This window comes from Clinocottus analis, unplaced genomic scaffold (assembly GCF_023055335.1).
Source record: "Clinocottus analis isolate CAN_PGR_092001 unplaced genomic scaffold, fCliAna1.0.p SCAF_17, whole genome shotgun sequence".
Classification (NCBI taxonomy): Eukaryota; Metazoa; Chordata; class Actinopteri; order Perciformes; family Cottidae; genus Clinocottus; species Clinocottus analis.
This window is the reverse complement of record NW_027175898.1, coordinates 7,169,234-7,191,322: the sequence shown is the minus strand read 5'-3', so window position 1 is coordinate 7,191,322 and position 22,089 is coordinate 7,169,234. Positions and strand designations below refer to the sequence as shown.

The 22,089-nt window shown below is 41.8% G+C and overlaps 1 protein-coding gene and 1 long non-coding RNA gene across 2 annotated transcripts; one reads left to right on the top strand and one right to left on the bottom strand.

Moving 5' to 3' along the window:
• Positions 1-9,346: 9,346 nt before the first annotated feature.
• On the bottom strand, positions 9,347-14,875 carry otx2b (orthodenticle homeobox 2b). Its single transcript, XM_068580979.1, has 4 exons — positions 14,601-14,875; positions 12,432-12,640; positions 11,630-11,781; positions 9,347-10,987 (listed from the first exon to the last, which is right to left on the bottom strand). Exons 2-4 carry the CDS (start codon positions 12,526-12,528, stop codon positions 10,364-10,366), a joined length of 873 nt encoding a protein of 290 aa, XP_068437080.1. The 5' UTR covers positions 12,529-12,640; positions 14,601-14,875; the 3' UTR covers positions 9,347-10,363.
• A 208-nt stretch (positions 14,876-15,083) lies between these two features.
• LOC137788123 (uncharacterized) lies at positions 15,084-19,580 on the top strand. The gene is made up of 4 exons (XR_011077714.1): positions 15,084-15,179; positions 15,677-15,913; positions 16,524-16,643; positions 19,033-19,580. It is a non-coding gene; the product is annotated as an uncharacterized lncRNA (long non-coding RNA).
• The last annotated feature ends 2,509 nt before the right edge of the window (positions 19,581-22,089 follow it).

The window sequence follows — 22,089 nt, the reverse complement described above, 5'->3', positions numbered from 1 at the left end:
GGAATTATCAACAAAGTATTTTATTTTGTTATAATTTTGGCCAAAATAATGTTTATATTAATATGAATGTTAATATGAATGTGTCCATCTGACCACGCCGAGTCCTGTTGGCCCAGCGGTGGCGTTGGGAGCAGTAGAAGGGGGTAGCCGGTGTGAGCTTGGGGTAATCACTACTCAATCCAAAGCCACACTGTTGCATTGTAATCCTGATGCTAAACTCCCCATTAACCCATCTGGGACCCTACAACAGCCCGCCCCCCGCCTGCCCCGCAAACACACACACATACACACACACACACACACACTCAACTGTGGCTGCATGTTAAAGTGCTCTCTGTCCTGTTAGCGCCTGCTAGGGGGGGTCATGTCCAGCAAATTAAAAAAGCTGCTGTAGGAATTTCGCCAAGTCCCACAGGAGCAACCGGCACCCGTCCCTCTTCCAGCGCTGACCCACTGGTCACTGGTGAATCCCCTGTTTGTATTCCACACACACCCCGGCTCTGGGGAGCGGCCCCACAAGCCTCCTGTGGGACTGCTGATAATTTAAGTCAAACATTATGTCCGCGCTTGTTTGACACCCATTTAAAGCTTTTCAATCACATGTGTTTGCTACAGTCCATTGCCTAGCCTTGGAGTGCTATCCATGTCACACCCGTTCAAAGACCTAATCAATGTTGTTTGATCAAGTTCCTCATGTCAAAACAATTGATTTTCTTTTGGAATCTTGTGTACTTTTAATTCAGAATAGGTTAGATGTCCCTTTTTGTTTTTTTTTCAACAACGAAGCCAACAGTAGATTTATAAACTCAACTCCCCTCCCCCAGTGAGCCTCCCCATCTTCCCAGCATGCCCCTCCTGGTGCATGACTGCCCAGTGTCAGTGTGCCACTAATTAAGGACTCTTAGAGAGCCATGGAGCACACTCATTAACAAACTGTAGCATCCTTACTGTCCAGTGAGAGAAGAGGGGAGGGAGGGCGTGTGCAGTTTGAGGGTCTGCCGGCCTCGTGGCCAGAAGGTCAGGGAAGACCCACTGATGGGAAAACTAAAGTTGGAAAATTTATATTTTCCTGTTGATTTTCAAAAGTATGTTGGGTTATTTATTGTAAGTGTTCAGAGAGGCAGTCTTTATCTGGTTTGTTTGACATTTTATTCCGTTTTAAACCTATTTTTCTTCTTTACTGTGAATGTTTAACAAGCATATATTTTTTTTAACCTGTAAACACAAAAATAAGCTATTTCCAGGAATATTTTTTTTTATTGACCGTTTCAAACTTGCTCTAGCAGTTGTGTTTCCCGCATCTCATACAAAAAAAAATGCTCCAACTGTCCCTCCCTGCCACTTGTTTATTCCATTTTTATGGAGCGGCAAAACAAAACAAATGGCTGTGTTTGTCTTTATGAAAGTAGGCCAAACAACCGCTGACAAACAAGAGGGGGAGTTGTAGGTCAGGGCGCCACAAGCCATGTGTAACCGTGCCTGACGAGAGAGCACGACACGATGTAGTAAGCCACAATAGACACAATAACATACAAACAGCCTTGCCAGAATGATGTAACATTGTCTAGACTAAACAGAAACACACGCTTGAATAAATTAGTTTTCAGAGCAGGCCTATAGGCAGTGGACAAAATAACAGGAACATCTCATTATACATTGCAGCTGATATGTGTCAGTTTTTAAGCAGCTAATAATTAAGATTTTATATGAAAGATTTTGACTCAACGTTAGTCATCTAACAGAAATCCAAAGAGGTCAAATGGGATTGATTGAAACGTCGCTGCCGACTGGAGTTCATTAATCACACAGCAGCACAGTCACGAGGAACTGGAGGGAGAAGGTAATCATTGCTTGTTTGAACTGATCAATTGTATTGATCTGTGAAGCGATATGAGTGAGCAAGCACTGTAGTAAGTGCTGTCCGAGACGTAATAGAGCCAAATGTCAGAAGACGTTACTTATATAGCTGTACATGAAAAAGTGGAGGTTCAAGTTGGTATGTTGAAAAGAAAGAGTTATTTTCAAATTCAGTGTTTACTGGTGAGTTTAGATTGTTTGGGGGTGAGTTTTGTAGATGAAGTTTGTCTTCTACTTAAAAAAAAATACATTGGAAAGACCAAATAGAGATGTTTCCAGAAATCATGACCCAGTTACTCAAAGTGTTCCACAAATCTTCATGAAATAATGTGAAATAGTTCAGACGTGAAACTTCTCACAGCAATGTCTGTCCGGGTCAGTCTTTCTGGATGGAATCCAATTTTTTAACGCATTTAGCATCAACGCTTTAGCGCCATACAGTCCCTTAATATTTAAGGCAGACATCGATACGATCGATGGCTCCAAAACGAGGCAACGCAAAACCAAAACAATCTACAGGTAAAAGGTTAAATACGCATTTTAGTTTTTGGGGTAAATCTTACAGAGGCCGCTGTTTAAAGAAGTTCATGTTTTGACCCGCTTTCTAAAAATAATACATTTTCAACTCCAGATTTGGATCAGCTTGATGTTCCGTATGTTTTCTGAGGGTTTTTTGGGGCTTTTATTTGTATTCTTGACACATTACAATTCCTCTCAAGACACAGACAGTTAAAATCAGTTAAAAGCATGCATTATGAAGCACAAGTTGTCAAGTGCTCCAATATGAATTTCATTAGCAGCAGAAGTTGACCTGTTATTAGTTACACCACAATGTATTCAATTGTGGACTCATTTAATTATAATAGCTGCACTTGTTTTTAAGTGCCCTCCCCCCCCATCGCTTCTCTCACACACACACGCACAAAAATGAACACACGTCATATTCTTTGTCTCCTGCCCCCTTGTCTGGCATAAGTCCTCAGGTTAGACACACACACACACACACACACACACACATGACAGATGCCCCCTGACGCTCATTCACATAAAGCGGGCACGTGATCGACGGCCCCGAGTCCACAGGCCTGCCAGCCTCATGGCATTGTGTTCCCCTTGGGCAGGCAGCCGGCCTCCCTAAATACCCTTTTGTCTTGGGTGCGATAACAAAGCGGTGGCCAAGCCGCTGGTGTGGCACGCGCACAGCCACTCATCCCCCTGGTCTGTGACCCAAACAGGTGGATCGGAGGGACGGCTGCTTGTGGCGGGTGGACGGAGAGGGAGGAGGGGGAGGGGAGGGAAGAGGTTGCATCTGTCCCCACACCAACGACTCCCCGGGTCAGCCCCTGCCCCATATGCTCTAAGGAGAGAGGGAGGCACGCATGCAGACCCAGACTAACAGGTGGAGGGGGAACAGAGGGATTAAGAGGTACAAATTGATCAGAGGAGGATGGAGGGATTTTGAAACTGTCAAATTAGCTGTATAAGAAGAAAGAAGAAGATCTCCGGAAGATTTCACTTCGAGGAGATTCTCACCCCTTAAGCCATGTTAAATGTTTGGCGGGCATTATGGAAATCACTTTTTGTCTTTGCCTAAGAGCCATATTGACACCAGTGAGTGTCATGTCTTCACCGGGCAACTGTTGCTGTGTTTGCGTGTTCATACAATTAGCTGTATTTTAACTGTAGCTGTCGCTGCTCCATAATGTATGCTTTTTCCAACTGGGGTCTTGAGTACAGTATTTACATGTGTGCACTAGAAAAGTAAGAACATCAACTATATTGATGGTAGGTGTGTATGCAGCTTCGGCTTGATTTGTGGGTTTACAGTTGTTTCTGTGCTGCTGGTAGAAAAGTGGCTTGTTCTTGTGGACGTGATGTTTCTAGAAGTCGAACTCGGTCGTGAACTTGAGATGGCTGCTTTCATGTATTCGAGGCACGTTGGATGACGGCGTGGGCTGTGAATTCAAAAGGCTTAACTTCTGTGCAATGGAAGTCTGGAACAATTCATTGATGTATAACACTCAATGAAATATTGAAATAAGCAAAGAAGAGATTCTGATTTGCCTTTCCTCCACCCTCTGCACTGAAGCCTAACTGTGCGTCCGTCTAGGTGTGTGTGTGCGTGTGTGTGTGTGTGTGTGTGTGTGTGTGTGTGTGTGTGTGTGTGTGTCTGTCTGTCTGTCTGTCTTAAAGCTCTAATCTGTTGGATGCAGCTAATTAATTGTTGGCTCTTCCTATAGGCCCACAGTCTCGCGAGAGACTATTTGCAGGAGATTACGAGATAGTGAGTGAGTTAGAAAGGTGAGAATCATCAGTGAGGCCTCACGTGCACCTGTGTTAATTGTAATAATGAGGAGTCTCGTGAGCTCAGTGGGTCTTACTTGTAGTCTAAACATGTTAAATGCAAATTAAACATTTTTTCTGTAGTATGGAAATGGTAAATTACACTTAATTTGTTAATTGACATTGCTGAATTCACGGGGCCAGGGATTATGAGAAAAATATTGCACTACTTTTTCTCTTTGGAGATACCTTGTCGCAGTTTTTTTAAATGCTGTGTAGCCTGTGGTGAGAATACTGGCAGAATGGTGAGAAATTGGCTCCGTTCACCATGAAGTCATTAAATTTGTAAGCTATTTGTGATCAAAAGGTGTGTTTGAGGCCATTAACTGTAGAGTTTGATCATGGCTTCTATGCAATGTCAAATGTCAGCTGTTTGCTGCAATTTCGGTTGAAAGTATTAAACCAGAGAATATTAAAAGTGCCCTATGTTAATGTAGTTGAACACTGTTGTTTATTGCTCAACATCGTACTGTGCTTCTAATGAAGTGGCATTACAGACAGTTACATCCATCAGTTCTTTGCCTCGGACCACACGCCTTAATAGTGGATATTTGTGGTAAAATATTTTAAACTTGAAGATTTATTCTTGACATGGCAGCAGCAACTTGACAAAATAAAAGTCTACATTAGGTCCAACTTATTTGTTGTGGTCGTTATTGTTTCCTGATCAGTAATAAGAACTGTCCTTTGCTTTAAAGTTTAATGTTGCTCCGTTGATTAGGGTTTGAATTCATAGGACTTCAGCATTAATATCAATATGAGTCATCAGTTAGGGCCGATTATACCTGTAATATTTCAGCACTTTACTCTTTACCATCCCGCTGTGTGGGGGGCATCACCATTAGGACGACATAATCCATAAGAGAATATTTCCATTTGTCTCCGAAAGAGATTTTAATTAATAGTCTGTAAATGTTCAATACAGAGAGTTTGAAAGGCCTGCAAGCTCCAAGTGCATTGACACTATTTTTTACTATCTACAAGAACACGCTGGTCGTCAGACTATATCTGTTATTTTTGTTTTAACATTTGTAAAAATGTATACTGAATGTATTACTAACAAAACCATTTAAATGGACATCCCCCTTAGTGCTAACTAGGTGAGCTTTAACTAACTAGGTATTAACTTGACCCATAAGCATAGTAATAATGTGTTTTTTAACATATGCTGAGATCTGGTAATCTTCTTATGGGTTTGAGGTTTTTTCTCTCTGTATAATAGCTTAACAAAATACGCCTCAGTAATGGAGGTTGTATCCTCATCCATCGCCCTCCTCCCACCTACTAACTTGAAATAGGCCATCAAGTGGCTAATGAACTGATAAGCCCTCTGTGTCCTGTGGGGCTTATGAACATCATAAGCCAAATGTTTAGGCATATTTGGTGAGAGTGTTTTTTGGAAGAACACTTATGGACCCTGCTGAAAAAAAATAGGGCCTGCAGCTGCAACAGTATGAGAATGTGTTTTAATAAATTGTGGAAATGGTGAACTTTTTGGAATATTTTTGATTTATCTCATAGACGCTCTGATGCTGCTGCTGTGGAAAGAGTGTGTGGCCCTTTGCTTCATCAGACCTCCAGCTTGTCAAGCTGCTGTATCATTATCAGTGTGGGATCTCTGTAAATCCATGGATTTGTGTGAGCAGTCTGAGAAATTAAAATAACATGCTTTTTACTGCGCTTACTTCAAATCTCTTTAGACTTCATTTTTTAAAACATCTAAATCTGTTATTATGTAGGTTACACAAAACCCTTTTAATTTAATCGTTGACAAGATTATCATATTCATTGATGATGTCACAAACTTAAATAATTTCTGAAAATGTCGACTAAGCCTGGATAAGCACTTTCAAGGGGATACTGCTGGATTAGTTTAAGAAATATTATTTATTTTTGTTTTTATTAGTTGTTGGCACATTTTCCACATCATTATGTTGTTTCTTTAATTTGTATTTCCATTACAATAAATACACATGCATAAACATCATGGACCCTATATGCAAACAAGTTGTACCATCAAAAAGCAATTTGGTAATTTCAATCTTAATGACTGAATGATTTTTTCATTGAGAGCATAAATAATTATTCTCAATTATTATTCTTATTAATAATGTGTTTTTAAATACAATTTTAGCAAACTGTCCCACATTCCTGGGCAGTTTTTATGGTCTGTCTTCGTCTGTCTTTCTCTTATCTTCAATAATTAACTCGTTTTGTTGGCCTTTCTTCATACTTACGCATTATTCATGGAAAGTTCCAGCGATGGCAGCAGAAGTAGACCGTCGTGTGACTTTGATTACTGTGTTTGAGGGGAAACACCTGCAGACGCTCGCACAAGCACCGACTATACGCGGATTGATTCCAATTTAAATTTATAAGATTGCTCTTCAACCTGCTCTGATATACTTCCCTTAAATGATGACCAGACCACATACTCGGTGAATAAAAGCTGCGGCCTTGCGTCAACTCTAAACAGGCCGATGTCCCGCGTGCTTGTGACCGACCGGACAGCACCCAGACCGGGGACGAGGGGCGCTGCTCGACAAACCAAGAGGGATTAATGCGCGTCTGTTGGTCCCATATGCTCCTCCGCGCTGCTTTGGTCTTGATTAAAACTCATTATTCTATGTATGAAGCATTGTGGCGGCCGGGTGACTAATCCTCCTCGTGACTTGTGCACTTTGAAGACACGAGGCTCCAAGGTTAGAATAACAAGCTGGGCGAAGCCATTGTGTTTAGTTGATATCAGTGCGCATTGATTAGGGCCAAGTGAGGGCATTGTTTAGCGTGCAAATCTGAACGGCAACTCTTTGTGCTGCAACTTTAAATCACTCTCTGTGGGCCATACTTCCTAATTGGCAGTGTATAGGGACTTGAACTTAACACACATCGTGTTATAATGTCCTACCACCTTTATTGAGAGCTATACATGTTTTTGGTTGGCGTCTTCCAACTTTTTTTTTTCTCGTGACTCGTTCTTCTTTCAGTCCCTTGATGCATCTTCCTCAGTCGTTAATGGTTGTTTTTCTACAGCGGACATCTAGAAGTGACCCTGCAGCCTGCAGCACTTTCCCCCTCTTTTTCTCGAGCAGTCTGGATGAAGGAGTTGTTGACACGAGAGGAGACGCGTCTCATGAATATTCAGGCTTGTGTGAGCAGGGCTATTGTTTCCAAGTTCAATTGTTGCATTGTTTATCGCCACAACGATGCATGTGCGTGTTGCTAAACTTGGCGTTGTATTGTGGCGATATTATAATTGATTCTTGAATATTATAACGTAAAAATCTGTCTGTGTGATAAACTAAAAGGGCGGCAGGACCCGGATATAAACAGCTATTTCTGCTTCACCCTTGAATAAGTTACGGACTATTGTATAATTAAGTCTTTCAAAAGTACAATCCAACCGCCTAACACACACACACACACACACACACACACACACACACACACACACACACACACACACACACACACACACACACACACACACACACACACACACACACACACACACACACACCTATGTTTCTGTCCGCGCAGGAGTGGAATCAAAGTCGCTCTTCTCTTTAACGCTTCGATTATTTCAAGCAACGCTTTTAATTAGTGTGCTCCTTTAGCGGAGACTCCAATGAAAGAGAGATTATTGGCAATGTCAAGGATGCTAATTGAATGTTGGACTTCTAACAATTAGCCCAGTGCAGAGCCATGTCGACTCGTTACAGATCCCAGAGCCGGTCTTGCTTTTTTTTTTGTGTGTCTCCTCAAGCTGACGGTGACGTTGAAACCCCCAAAAAAGTAAATGCAAACAAACGCTCCTTTCAGCCTTCAACTTCTGACTCCTCTGATTTATTTTAAGAAGCTGTGACCTCTCATGTGCGCCGGAGCGTGACAAATTAACCCTTTATGCAGGTGAAACATAAACTACTGTATTTCAAATTCATCTGAACTTGCACGAGCCCAGATACTATTGTATCTAATATTTAGAAATATTACTTTGTGTTGTTTCTGAATTGAGGTTCAAATGAAAATCACACGACGTTACTTTAGTAACTTTTGGGGTTTTAGATCCGAGTTTCTGCAGATTTCTCACTTTTCTTTATTCACCATCCAGCGGGGATAGAATATAAATATGATATTTACAGAAAGTATCACCTCCACTGCCAGATACCAAAAACCATCAGTAAGAGGAATATGTGCAGTGATTTTCAATTCATGTTTTGTGTTAAAACACCTGAGGATTTAAAGCTTTTCTGCAGTGCTTCTTCTTCCGCTGCAGAGTGCTTTACACAAGAAGTAAAGCAAACTGGTGCAGATTCTTGAAGGACTAATGAAATATCAACGTGTGCGTGTAGATGAGGCTTCATATGAGAGCGCACATTTGAGAACCCGGCATGTAAACCCATGTGGCGGCTTTGATTGAGGCCTCGCTGCCTCTGCGCCTCAGAGAACCCCCGCCGGTAAAATATGGGATTAACATCTCTTGGAGGCCGGGATTAAACTCTGCTTTCTCTTTGTTGAAACGATCTGAATTGAACTACCGGAAACTAAGAAAGGGGAAAAATAACTTTAATTCTGCTACCTGAGCTCAGGATAAACTAAGACCCCATCTTTTTTTTAAGCGTTTGACTAATTCGATTATTTTTGTAAACAGACCGTCAACATATTTGTTATATGTGTTGTCGCATATTACTTTATTACTATGCAATCGATAAATGTAATTTCAGCCGCAATGTGTTAATCTGGCCTTTTGATCATATCAAATACATTTGACTGTGGTCGCCATTGAGGAGCAGTAATTATTGGTCTCATTAACACGCAGGCAAAACTGCGTCTCTTTAGAAAATTATTATTAAATCACAATGTTCCCTTTTTACGTGACCCTCAAATATTGAGTCAAATTATTGAAGTTTTGACCGTTATCAAGGTATATTCTCGTGATCAAGAATTAATGTTCTGTTGTTTTGTACTCACTATTATTTAGGTTGATGCAAGGTAAAATGTTTTTTTAATATTTATTTTTTTAAACTGGAGTTTAAACATGTGTTATTGCTGCACGTTAAATAAACCATCGCTTTGTTTTGTCACTTTGTTCATTCTCCATTTGCTCTCCCCACCACACCCCACACACACACGCACACACGCACACACACACACACACACACACACACACACACACACACACACACACACACACACGCACACACGCACGCTCACACACGCACACACGAATCGTTTGTTGATGAAAGAGTAAGCTCACAGGACCTTTATTCATGTCTTTTCAGCGGTGAGGTCACACCATCTTTGGAGCCAGTAAAGGATCCATCACCGTGTGGAGATCAATGGAGGGGAGCAAGTGTGGAGCTCTCAGCAGCCGAGAGTCATTTCCAGTATGGCTAACTCTTGATTATACCATTTGCTTGGAAAGTCTCGTCTCTCTTTGTGATGCCGGTCATTTAAGCATTAGCATCTTTTGTTGTTCAAAAAAAGTTAGAAATCTATTAAAATCACAGCAGAGAGTCTGATGCGAGGGGGGCTCACACATTGCATACAATACAACAGATCACAGTTTCGAAGGCTAGCACAGATAAAAACAAAAACAAAAAACACATATGTACCATTTATATAAGACACACACTGATTGTCTCTTAGAAACTACATATTGATTCCTTATAAACACTTTTTTCTTAAATAAAGTAGTGCATCCATGTCCACACCGTCCTCACGTGTCTCTGCCAGCAGGTCGGCAAAGTTGTGTGAGGAGCTTGAAGGAGGTCTGTCCAGCCCGAGCACTTCACGAGGACAATGAGCGCGAGTTCTGTTCTTGGATAAACATTAGTTCCGTGGCTGCGCTGAACTTTTCTTTTAGTCCATTCTGTGTCGCCCTCAACAGGTGTTTTTATGCATGAGGCACACACTGACAGACATGGATGAGGGGCTACAACCTGTGAACGAACGGAAAAAATCTCTTAGCCAGAGCTAAAATAAATTAAACCTCTCCTCTAAGAGGACCATCATGCCAAAAACCCGAGGCCCCTGAGAGCCCTGCCTCGCCGAGCCCGGCTGACATTTTGACCAGTCCGATGTGTTTTATTGAGGGGTGGCCGCGCCGTGTCTGATGTGATCGTCACTGTTTGTGCACTTGTTTGACAGCTGCTCGCTTTGTTCACAGGACCTGGAATTTCCACGAGGATGTTTGATCCTTATAATCCAAGCAATCGGCATTGAAGTTCAGCTTCCACGACGCCGCTTGGTCCTTATAATCCAAGCAGTCTGCTGTGGAGTTGAAGCCCAGGCCGGACGTCCCGTAGCCTTGGGCGGAGAGGGACGCCGGGGACTGGTTCAGATGGCTCGTGACCGCGTTTGTGCTCATCGGACTGAGAGTTGAGCCAGGGCCTGACAACTGGTGGTGCATGGGAGTGAGGTAAGAGCCGCAGTCCATGCCGCCGAAGTAGGACGTCGAGCCGGCGTAGGTCTGACTGTAGCCCGAGGCCTGGGTGTATGTCATGGGGTAAGACCTCTGCATGCAGGAGGAGGAGGTAGACAGGGGGTCTGAGATCGGAGAGATGGACGCAGGGCTCCAAATGGACACTGGGGCGGTGCTGGTGGAGATGACTGGGGCCGTGGTGGTGCTCGCGGGGGGCGTGAACTGGCCGCTGGCTCCGCTCTCTGAGCTCACTTCTCTGCTTGGGGAACTTTTCTTTTTGGCAGGTCGCACCTTGTTCTGACCCCCGTTCTGCTGCTGCTGCTGCTGCTGGCGACACTTTGCCCGCCGGTTCTTGAACCAGACCTGAAAGAGTCACAAAGTGGTCCATGTAAGTGCTCGAGAATCCTTAGAGCATATATAAACCAAACTATGCGTTTCTACAATATATAGAGCACAGACTGTTATATAAAATATTGTATTACTCACAAATAATATGATTTTTTAAATTATTAAATAGTGGTTAATGTATTTCAGTAAAAATCGAGATCTAGCTTCTCTTTTATAATACGACAGAGTTCGTGGTAGCAGTGGACTGATCGGGTTTATTTCATTGCGCAAATTCTCGAAACAGGAATCTAAGTTGAATTATCTCACCCCACTGGCAGAAGTTTTCCACTTGATTTAAGGAAAATGAAATTCTAAGCTTTAGATTTGCTGTCAGTCACGGGGTAAGACGAGTGCTTCTTGCAGTGCAGACGTCAGATCTATTTTTACCATTTTCATTCGAGCTACTTTTGTTTCGTATTTATGTAAAAGGGATGTAGGAGTCTATACTATTTTTTTTTTTACATAGTAAAACATAATAGTTGTGTTAACATTCAAATGTGTCACAAAATGTGTCTACACTTTCGCTTTGGTGTCTAAAAATAACATGTTTTTTCATACGTAAAATATTTCTCTATATTAATAATGTGCTAAATATGGCTGATGTTCTGGTTAACTCACCTGTACTCGGGACTCAGGTAGATTGATTTTCAACGCCACCTCTTCGCGCATGAATATATCCGGGTACCGAGTTTTGCCGAATAACGCCTCCAAAATGTCGAGCTGTGCGCGCGTAAAAGTAGTCCTCTCTCGCCTCTGCTTCCGTGGCGTTGCTGAAATTAAAAGAAAAATGCAAATCAAATGAAACGTCTATATCCATCTTAAAAAGAAGAAGTAAAAAAATATCCAAAGTCATCAAATCCATGATGTGTAACAGAATCAAAGTACATTTGTTTGTTCTTGTTTGCGTAATTACTCACAAGTCCTGTGAGACTTATAGACGCCGGTGGCAAATTATAGCACTCGACGTACTTTAGACTAAACAAATTATACAGTTTTAGTAGAAATCAAAGCAATTTGTCAGTAATTCATTTGAAATGCACATCCAAGAATAAAATCACACAAGAGGACACACACACACACACACACACACACACACACACACACACACACACACACACACACACACACACACACACACACACACACACACACACAGAGTTTCCTTGTGGAGTGCGTTTCTGCAAGACGTTTGGTAAAATAACCATTGCAATATAATCTTGGATTTATTTTGTTATTAATATAATTCATAATTCGTCTGTATTGCATACAATTCAATATTCACAAGTCTTTAGATTTGGAAGTTTTTCAAAAAAAAGTCTTGATGACACGCTGTAACATTTCCAGTCCATCAAATCGATATCCCCAAGCAATTACTGTCATTTCATTCCACCTTATTTATTCTTCACACGTTTAAACCCACCTGGATAGCCCACTGATGGATGCAAAAGGTCCATTCCAGAAGTAGTTAAGCTGAGGCCATTGACTGTGTAAGGTGGTTGCTTTAGATACGACATCATGCTAATGTTTGCCTGAGGGCTGAAGTTGGAAAAAATTTTGAAAAATGGATGGAGCTCCCGATATGTACTTGGTGTCCTCTGCTCACCGTGTGGTCCGTCCTACACCGGGCACCTGTTCCAGAAACGACAAGAAGAGAAGACACCGATGAAGACCTTGTGAAGAGATGTAATGTCTGAACAAGCCCTCTCTCCAAAGCGCACGGCGCCTCTCAAAGCAGCAACTCTTGTCCAGCTGTCCTCGTCTCTGCTCCCCTCACCCCTCCACAAACAAGAGGCAACACATCGGCACGAAGGTTGCAACAAGTCCCTTTAAAGTGCAAATACACAATGGCTTTTGTATATGAAGCACAATACAAATTAAAAAGAGAATTCAACTGTCTGGGCTATTTAATATACAACCACAATATACAACTATATTTAATTTTAGCTCTCTTTCAGTTTATTAATGGCAGTTTAAAAAAAATGTTCGACCTTATTTAATTAATGAATTAGCAGGAAATGTGTGGCATGTGAAAGAAGAAACTGAAACAATAAACTATAAAACAACATTTCAAAAATCACCATCAATTTAAAATGACATAAAGCTTTTCAATTATTAAATGTATCATTTCAGACATCCTGAATATTCTACAATCTGTAATATTTTTAGTGAGATTATCCTGAATTTTCAATGCAATTTAGAGTGAAAATCATTTCGATTTTTTACATTTTAAAACATGAGATTATTTGGTGCTGAGACGCTTTTTTGTGTGGAAAAACTCGTGCTTCCTTACTGAACACATAACAGTTGCTTAATCAGAAATAAATGCGCTCTGTGATGTTGATTGGTATATGTGTGATTGCTGTCACTTCAACTCCAGTGACCCTCACGCGCTATCCCCACTGCGCGTCTTGATTAGCTGCATTTTTTTTTCAACATCCAACGGTTTTAACCCCCTCATCCCAATCTGTCACACTTAAAACACACCCGTCTACCAGTTGCACACACCCGCTCGATAATGATCACCCTGTCCGAGAATTAATTATGATAAATGTTTTTTGCTTTTTTTCTGTTGATGAATTAATGAGATAATCTGAGTGGCATCTCTAACTGGAGCTGCAGTTTGTAAAGCAGCCTTAAAGTGCTGCAGACTCTTGATTCTGCAAATCAGCAACGGTGCGTTGTAATCACATTGTTTTTCATCAGAATAATCATCAGCCCCCCTTTCTGAAAAATATATTAAACTATTTTACATGTTTATTTAATTGAGCAAAATTTCCAATTTAGACGCATAAAATCAATCTGTGATCAGCTGATCGATAACACGGGTGAAATATGAAATGTGATGTGTTTATTGTCCTCGAAATGTTTTGTCTCTGAAGATGCCCCGAAACGCTACATTTTCTTTGCTAGCAGGCCTAAATGTTCTTTCTCTTCCGCCTCACTCCTCCTCAGTAATCTCTGATGTCTGTAAATTCATGTCGAGGTCAAGTGTGCAGGATGAAATGAAGCGGGTTTCGTTTTAAGTTGAAACTTCACTCACTGAATTAACACCACTGGCTTCAGTTAGTGAGTGTATGGAATGAGTAAATTATCAATCATACAATTATCATAAAAGGCAATAATAATACTATTAGAAAAGCTAGAATTTAGCTTTGAATCGGTCTTTGTTTCAATTAGCAGAGCCATCGTGATGCAACTTCATCAGCTCTGATGCTCTGTGAGCATCATTTATCTATTTGTTTGGATCTAAAAGGGTTTCGGTGACACTTACTTCTCTGCGCTCATAAAAGGCTGAGTTTCTAAGAGGGCTTCGCCTTCATGGCATTTCTTTTGAATGTCTTCATGTGTTTTATTTCAGCACCATTGTTGAAACGCTGCGTTCCCTCTTTAAAATAAATGCTGTTGAAAGCCTTACATGTGGTTTCATTGGTGTGATTTAGCTTCTAATTGTTTTTACTTCTTTGAGTCTTTTGCAATTTCTTATTTCGATGTAGGGTCATAATGGAAATACTAGGCTAATAGTAATGATAACGATATTAATAACGACAGTTTAAATACTAATACTACTAGTAATACAAGTAAAACTTACCCTGCTATCGACGACTGTAAAGTTCTTTGTCTACTTGGTTTCCTCCTGGAGAAAAAATAGAACTCGGTGGTGATGAACCGCGTCCTGGCGCATAAAACAATAGAAAACCAGTAGAAGCAGAGGCAGTGGTCTTCTTCAGTGGCAGAACGGCAGATACAATAAAAGCATAAAAGTTAGAGGTTGAGCGCCTGCATCCGGTTTGGAAGCGGTGCGACAGCAGCGGAGTGATGGAGGAGAGAGAGACTGCGTTACGCCTTTAGGATTTGTTGGTGTGTTGTGAGTGAAGTGGCTCGAGTTGGATTTTGTACAAACTGCCAGCCAATAGGAGCCGCAGGACTGAGCTGAGGTCTGTCTCTGTCTCCGTCTCTCACACCGGTGGGGAGGATGAGGGGCTTTTTTTCTCCTTTTTTTTTCCTGGGAAACAAATGTCTCCAGCTACTTTTTTGACGCACAGTCCTCAGCCAATGGCAGCGAGAGGGCGACTGACAACATCCCCACCCCGCCGCAGAGAGGGGACAATGACAATACAGGCACGGTGTGCCGGTAGATGTCGAGAAGTGGAGTTTAAATCGAGGAAAAGTCAGTTTAGTCACATTTTTATTACATTTAATATTCGACATCGCTGTTATATATGCATTGACCTGAAGAAAGTTACATGAATGTTGGTTGGGCGATACATGGGCAAATACATAGTTAGAAACATATATATTATTATATATAAATGCATAGCCTATTGTTAAATATTGCATATTGTTAAATATTTAAAATTATGTTAATTCTGTTCTTCAGATGTATTCACATTTTAAAAGTTTTAAATAATCGAAGAATATAAAATAACATTAACATGAATTTGCGGACGTTATGGGAACCCGGCACAAAACAAATGTAAACTGTGCATGTTTGTTATAGAAGAGGATCAAATGAATTATGTGACAAAAAGACATGCAGGGGGAAATAAGCGCCTGGACTGCAGCACAGCGCTCGGAGGCTGCACCGTCCTCTCACATTCCAGCGCGTCGCAAAAAAAAGGGGATTTAGAGCGACTTATTTCCTTAAAACTGTCCTCCCATCCGCAGAGCCAGTCAGTCAGCTCCCATCAGCCTGATACGGGCCTGCACCAACATTCACCGACAATATTTACAAGGGAGTTCCCACCGAGAGGCAGCAAGCAGCCGATGCCTTGCGTCACATGCAGCACAGGAGCTGCAGAGATGAGGAGAATGGAGGAAAGGTATACTGATGGAGACATTTTCACTTATTTCACTTGACACGCGTCCTGCAAGAGAAGGATGTGAAAGAAGATAATTATGGAGGTAGGATTGTTGGATTTTATTTATAAAAAATATATTTTTTTAGGTTTTATGTGGTAATGTTGTAATAGCATGTAATAATAATAATGTGTCGTTTTTATGAACGTGATGTTATGATAGCCGTTTAGCTCAGGATTCATCTTCTTTCATAATAACCGGAGGAAAAGCTGCAAGGGACAAGCAGGCTTCCTCTGTGTCACTTGAATTTTGAACCTGCGTGCCCATCTCAAAATAATATGCCGAAGGTTTTTGTCACGGCTTGGTAAATGTATCATCTTAAGAGGCTTTGCGGAACACCTACACACACTCTCTCTCTCACACACGCACACAGACACACACGCACACACACTCTCTCTCTCTCGCACACACTGCGCGCTTGCACGGACACACCCGCTTACTTCAAACAGATTTGAATATTGATTTAGATTTATAAACACAGGCAGACCGTGGGTTTTATGAATCGTCATTTCGCCTCTCTGTGGCTCGTGTGGAAGGCCAGAGTCAAAGGTGCAGTGACAGCTGCTGGGAGAACTGGTTTGCAGCCTGCTGGGGCTCACACAAACTGGTACAACATGCATCAACTTTACCAACTCAGTGACATCTCTTTTGACAGATTTCCACAGCAAGAAGCCGCTGAATGGATCATAACCACGGATTTCTTTTAACAGCCAAACATGCAGAAGAAAAAGGTTTTGCTGTGAGTCTGCCAGACGAGGAACTGCAACACATCCAGGTACCTGTGTGTTTAGTTTAGTTTTTATAATTTATGTTTGGATGAATAATACACATGTATTTTGTCAGCTATAATACGTTAAAAAAGTGAAATAAAACTACATAAACTCACTTTTCACGTTTCTGTTGATTTAAAATTCACTTCATATAGCCCAGCACAGAGAGCAGCTTCACATGAACAAAACACTCTTTTTGGTATTTTATTCCTGTTGCTGTTTACCTTATGGCATCACAATGGGCGGGCTGCCCAGATGTTTACTGCAACAAACTCCACCAGACTCCAGCCAAAAATCACCATATTTATTGCAGGGTGTAAAGTTGAAATTGAGATGCTAGACATAACCTCTTCTGTACTTAAATAGCCTGATATTTAAGAGTAATCACCTTGTAGCCCTCACACAAAAAAATAAATCATTTTTTAAAACGTGGATTTAAGCTGCTAATATTTTAGCAGCTGCATGGTAATGCACCCTAACGCGAGACTTTCTAACTGCTGCGTGCACAATTGTGACGTCTGATGCAGTTATCTGCTGGATCTCACCGTTTAAATTGCTAAATAATTTATTAAAGTGTAAAGCCAGGCCCTCCGCAGGGACTTTGTATCTTAAAAGGACGTTTAAAGGGAGAAGGAGTTAAACGCCTCTGGCGAGCAGCGCTCCCACTGACTCCCGGCTAATTGACGACGACGGCTTTTATCTCCGCCTCTGCTACATTCAACCTGAGGGTGAGGATTTCAGGCCGGCTCCAACCTGTGATTTCTACCAGTTAATGCGTAGCCTATGCATCCTCACTAATGCATTGCACAGGCATGGATGTTTGACCCTTGTTTGATAGCTTTGAAAAGAAAAATCTTATTTCAAGATTGGATAATTACCGAGCAGCAGCAGCAGCAGCAGCAGCAGCAGCAGCAGCCCCCTCTCCCCCCGCTCTGCGCCTCAGCCAGCCAGCAAGAGAAACCATCAACACATTATAGAATGGATACATGCACGTTTTGAAGATTTAATAGAACAAATAGACATGCAATCTGTCTGTGATTTATTTAGCAAAAGAGACACATTTTAAATGTGATTTATGTGAATTTAAAGCATGCATATTTACCACATATATATCTCTTCTATCTAGGCAGCTTTACTCTCTGCCTTTTGCCTCCTTGTTTGATATGCGCATGGCTGAATATGAGGAATGTGTTGGTGGAATTAATTCTGAGCTAAAAAAAAAAAAAAAGAACCAGAAAAAAGGGAAATCAATCTAAGAAAGGCTATTCATATAGAAATTATGATAATGCTAAGACAAATCTTTTCCTCTGGCATTTAATATCTACATTTACCTGAGTTCATACTGCCTTTTGACTTTACAACAATAAGTTACAGAGTTGCGTTTATCAATATTTTTCCTCTTTTTTTGTTCTTGTGATTAAACCCAAAAAGTTATAATTCATACCTAAAAACATCCTTTAGATGTGTATTCTTCAAACTAATATTGCTTTATAGATTGTCATAACTCATATCTTTTTACTAAAAAACTGACTGACATGAATATTATAATAATGTTTTTAAAATTCATCAGCATTTATTGGGTTATGTTACCGTATCTTTTTCTTAAACCTGGCTTTAGAAGGTATTATTGTGAATAGATGTGTGTGTGTGTGTGTGTGTGTGTGTGTGTGTGTGTGTGTTTGGTTTTGTGTGTGTGTGTGTGTGTGTGTGGGTGAATGAGAGAGAGAGGAGGTGAAGTAGGATAATCACAAGCTGTATTTTAATTAGCCTGGCAGGTTTGATAGATACGTTGCCATTGCTGCTGCTGCTGCTGCTGCTGCTGCTGCTGCTGCTGCTGCTGCTGCTGCTGCTGCTGCTGCTGCTGCTGCTTTTCCAAAAAGGTGCAGTGCGTAGTGAGAAAGATCTCTAAACAGAGGGCTTTCCCCACACTGTTTTCTTATTACAAAGGAGCTAAACCTTTGTGTAATGTAACATGTAACTGACCCTAAAGGTCATCAAAACACACAGTCTCCTCCCCAGGGATTACAGAGGGAGAAACCTCATTCAGTGTCAGTTTGAGAGTGTTTACTGACAAGAGGCACACAGACGCATTTTACCTCTAAATGACTCCCGATGTTACACATTTAGATTTGGCTCAAAGTTGAATTGAAGCAGAAAATGCTGGTGAATGAGTTTGTTTTCTGTTTTTAGTGCCGCACCTCTGTAATGAAAAAGATGTGCTGATCATGAAAATGTTGGGTTTATTTTCCAAACACACATTTATTTTCTCCTTCAATTCAGACGTGTTGCCTCAACAATGCCGTGGCCGTGTGTGTGTTTGCAAAGTGTGCTCTTTCCATTAATATGTCATGCCTTTTAATTAGTGCCATAATTGTTTGTGTTGTGTTTGTGCAGGAGTTTGCCAACAAACAAACGGATGCAATTAAACACACTCGCCTTCAGATCATCAATGAGGAGGCAAAGTCAAGACTGGAAAAACCAACAAGGACAAACGTAAGAGGGAAGAAGACTCGGCCTCCTCAAGGTTAAACTTGATCTGTGCGAAGAGCCCGACTTCACTCAATCTGGATCTGCCTTCTTCTACAAACAAAAAGAATTAAACACCCTTATTTTACACCCTGTAATAACTATTAGTTGATGTCATATTTGTCTGTATTTGCTAAAAAAAAAAGTGTTTTCTTCTCTGCCTCCACACTGTCTCAAAAGTAATCAAAAAGCCTAATTTGCAAATAAAGACTACATCATTGTCAAACCACCACCTGCTCTCTCCCTCTCTCCCTCTCAGTAGCTTCTCCTCTGTGTGCTAAGGTGTCTGCATGTCGAGTAAAACCTGCCCTGCAGACCGGACCTCTCAAGTCTTCAAAGGAGTAGGAACTCAATGTGGGGGATTTGTTCAGGCTTATTTGGTAACCTAGGATTTGAATTGGATTCTGGGAGGCATTCATAACACATTTGAAAATGTTACATTGTGTGATTTTGTGTGTAATCCCCATAATAAATTTTAGAAATGGTCACAGCACTTGCACAACTGTGACTATTCATGATTTATCAAATGGTTTTCTTGTCTTGCCTCTCGGGGGTGAGGTGTGTGTTGCCGGCAGGAAACGGGGAAGATCTCGTCCGTCGGACGGGAGAGCCGTCGAGGAGATGATTCCTGCGTTTTAACCTTTCTCTCAACATTTTTTACTGACCTAAATATGTGATCGGGTCGGCCATCGAGCCTCCAGAGGGATTCTCTCAGACCCCCCAACAGCACTGGTGCATTACAACCTCTAGTGGATTATACCTCCCTGGTAGGAGGGTTAGTGTACACACACACACACGCACACACACACGCACACACACACACACACACACACACACACACACACACACACACACACTGAGGGTACAGTTTATTAAAGTCTGTATATTTGATCAAAGCCGCAGCCATAGATTAATGAGCAGTTCTCTTTTCTCCATCGTGCTTTGTAAAGTGCTTCATACTTTGCATTAAGTAGAAAACTGTGCGGCTGTATCGTTTTATACTTGTTGGAAAGTTTTACATATTGTGCAAGTCATAAATGGAATTTTAAAGGCCCCCACCAGACATGTTTTATGACACATAAGATATAGCTGAATAATTGAATGAATAATTATGTGTTTGATATGGTTTTTACACAAAAAAAGTTCCATATTCTACCTAAATCTGCTCCGTTTTCCTTATTGAAGCATTCAGGGTCTGTGAATACGCAAATGTTCTTCATTTCAAAAGTTGAACTGCTGGACAGAATTTGTCTGCTACTTTGTGTAAAAGTCAATTTTTCAGTGTTTGATCACTGCACGCTTCAAATTCCCACATCACACGTGTGTGTCTGACATCCAGACTCATAGTGATGTCACACAATCTTGAACTTATATTTAAAGTCAGAACAGAGACACATTTATTCTTTCGCAAATTAATAAAAACAGCTTGGTAGGGTCAAACTGTGCACTTCATTCTGCTCAGTGACGGTAAACCATCCACGTGAAGCATCAATGAGCACAAACTATTTTAGGAGTCGAGAGGGGCTTTAATTAACTATCATGCGCTTTTCCCCCCACAATGAGTTGTGTCTGTTTGCAAAATCAGTAATTTTTTGGCCAGTTGTTTTATTGAAACAGCAAAAAGATATGTTCCAATGCGGCATGTTTTTTTTAGGTGGCCCAGAAGGAGAGAATAATGTTATCCAGTAGACTTCACACACGGTCCATCACATTGACGGCTTCACTGCTTGGATTTCTTGTCTGGTACTGTAACTCTCCCGCCTTAGTTCGATCAGAGCGAGAGCAGTAATATGTGTGTGTGCGTGAGCATGTGTGTGTGTCTGTGTCTGTGCGTGTGTGTGTGTGTGTATGTAAATCAGTGTTTATGCCCTGTCCAAACCCCACTTTGCTTTGAATGACACTTTGGCGATGCCCCCAGCTCCCCACTTCGACTTCTCAAGCGTACCCCCTGTTAGTGCCAACTCTGCCAATTCCTCTCATGTCTTTAATATCTCTCTTTGGGCCCTTGGGTTCTGCCAGTGAAGGCTCCCCTGTGACAGTTGGACATCGCCCTCACATTTGGGAGACAGCGGCGGGTGTTTGTAACGTTCCCAGCCCCAGGCCTGTGGGGAATCTGTGATGGCTCGCCTGTCAGCCGGCCCCTCCCCTGTAATTAGGAGAGTAAACACAGCGCCTGGCTCGGCTTGGGGGACAAGTAGGAGGGAGCGGAGGAGGAGACCGTCCGGCTCCTGTCCTCCTGCTACTTGAGCTGTCCAGGAGCAACTTTTGAACTGACACCACATCACATCTCTTCGATGTAGAGGAGAGTGTATGTTAACATGCTGAGAGACATCACGTTTCCACTTGCTCGGTGAACCACTGAACTGAATCTTTAAAGAGATAAAAAAAATGAGACTGATCAGATATAATCTGAGAGCTATGCAGATCAGAACATGCACAGTGATGAACATGTTGATGAGTGGAAGCTGTTTCCTGCAAGGTTTTTCATGCACATGTGTATTATTCTCATGTAGCGCCCCAGCAGAGGAAAACCTCCACTAAGCCTCCGTCCCTCCTCTCTTCACCTCTCTCCTGGTTGCTGGGGGGACTGGTCAGCGGCTGGAGGAATGTGTTGTGGGCTGGAGTTGTAGCCGTAGCTTGGGACCAGCTTGGGGGAAGCGCCATCTCCACCCAGCCCCAGCCACTGCGCTCTGCCCAGGCAGGGAGGCTGGCTGCGGGAATGCCGAGACCAGGAGAGGAGGAATTTTACTGGAGGATCTGCCAGAGAAATGCCATGCAGGGAGCGATGAAGAGAGAAACCTAGATAGGGAGAGCGAGAGAGGAGAGAAAAGGAGATCTCAGCCAATTGAAACGCAGCCTGTCAGTGTCATTTCAGTTTTGTAGGATGCTTACTGATGAAGGGCCAGTTGCTGAATGAGCTGGTGG

Excerpts from the sequence above, each read along its gene's own strand:
- otx2b (XM_068580979.1), bottom strand. The coding sequence starts at position 12,528 with ATGATGTCGTATCTAAAGCAACCACCTTACACAGTCAATGGCCTCAGC. Across the intron at positions 11,782-12,431 it reads TCCATCAGTGGGCTATCCAG|CAACGCCACGGAAGCAGAGG; the intron begins GTGGGTTTAAAC and ends TTTTAATTTCAG. Across the intron at positions 10,988-11,629 it reads TACCTGAGTCCCGAGTACAG|GTCTGGTTCAAGAACCGGCG; the intron begins GTGAGTTAACCA and ends TGACTCTTTCAG.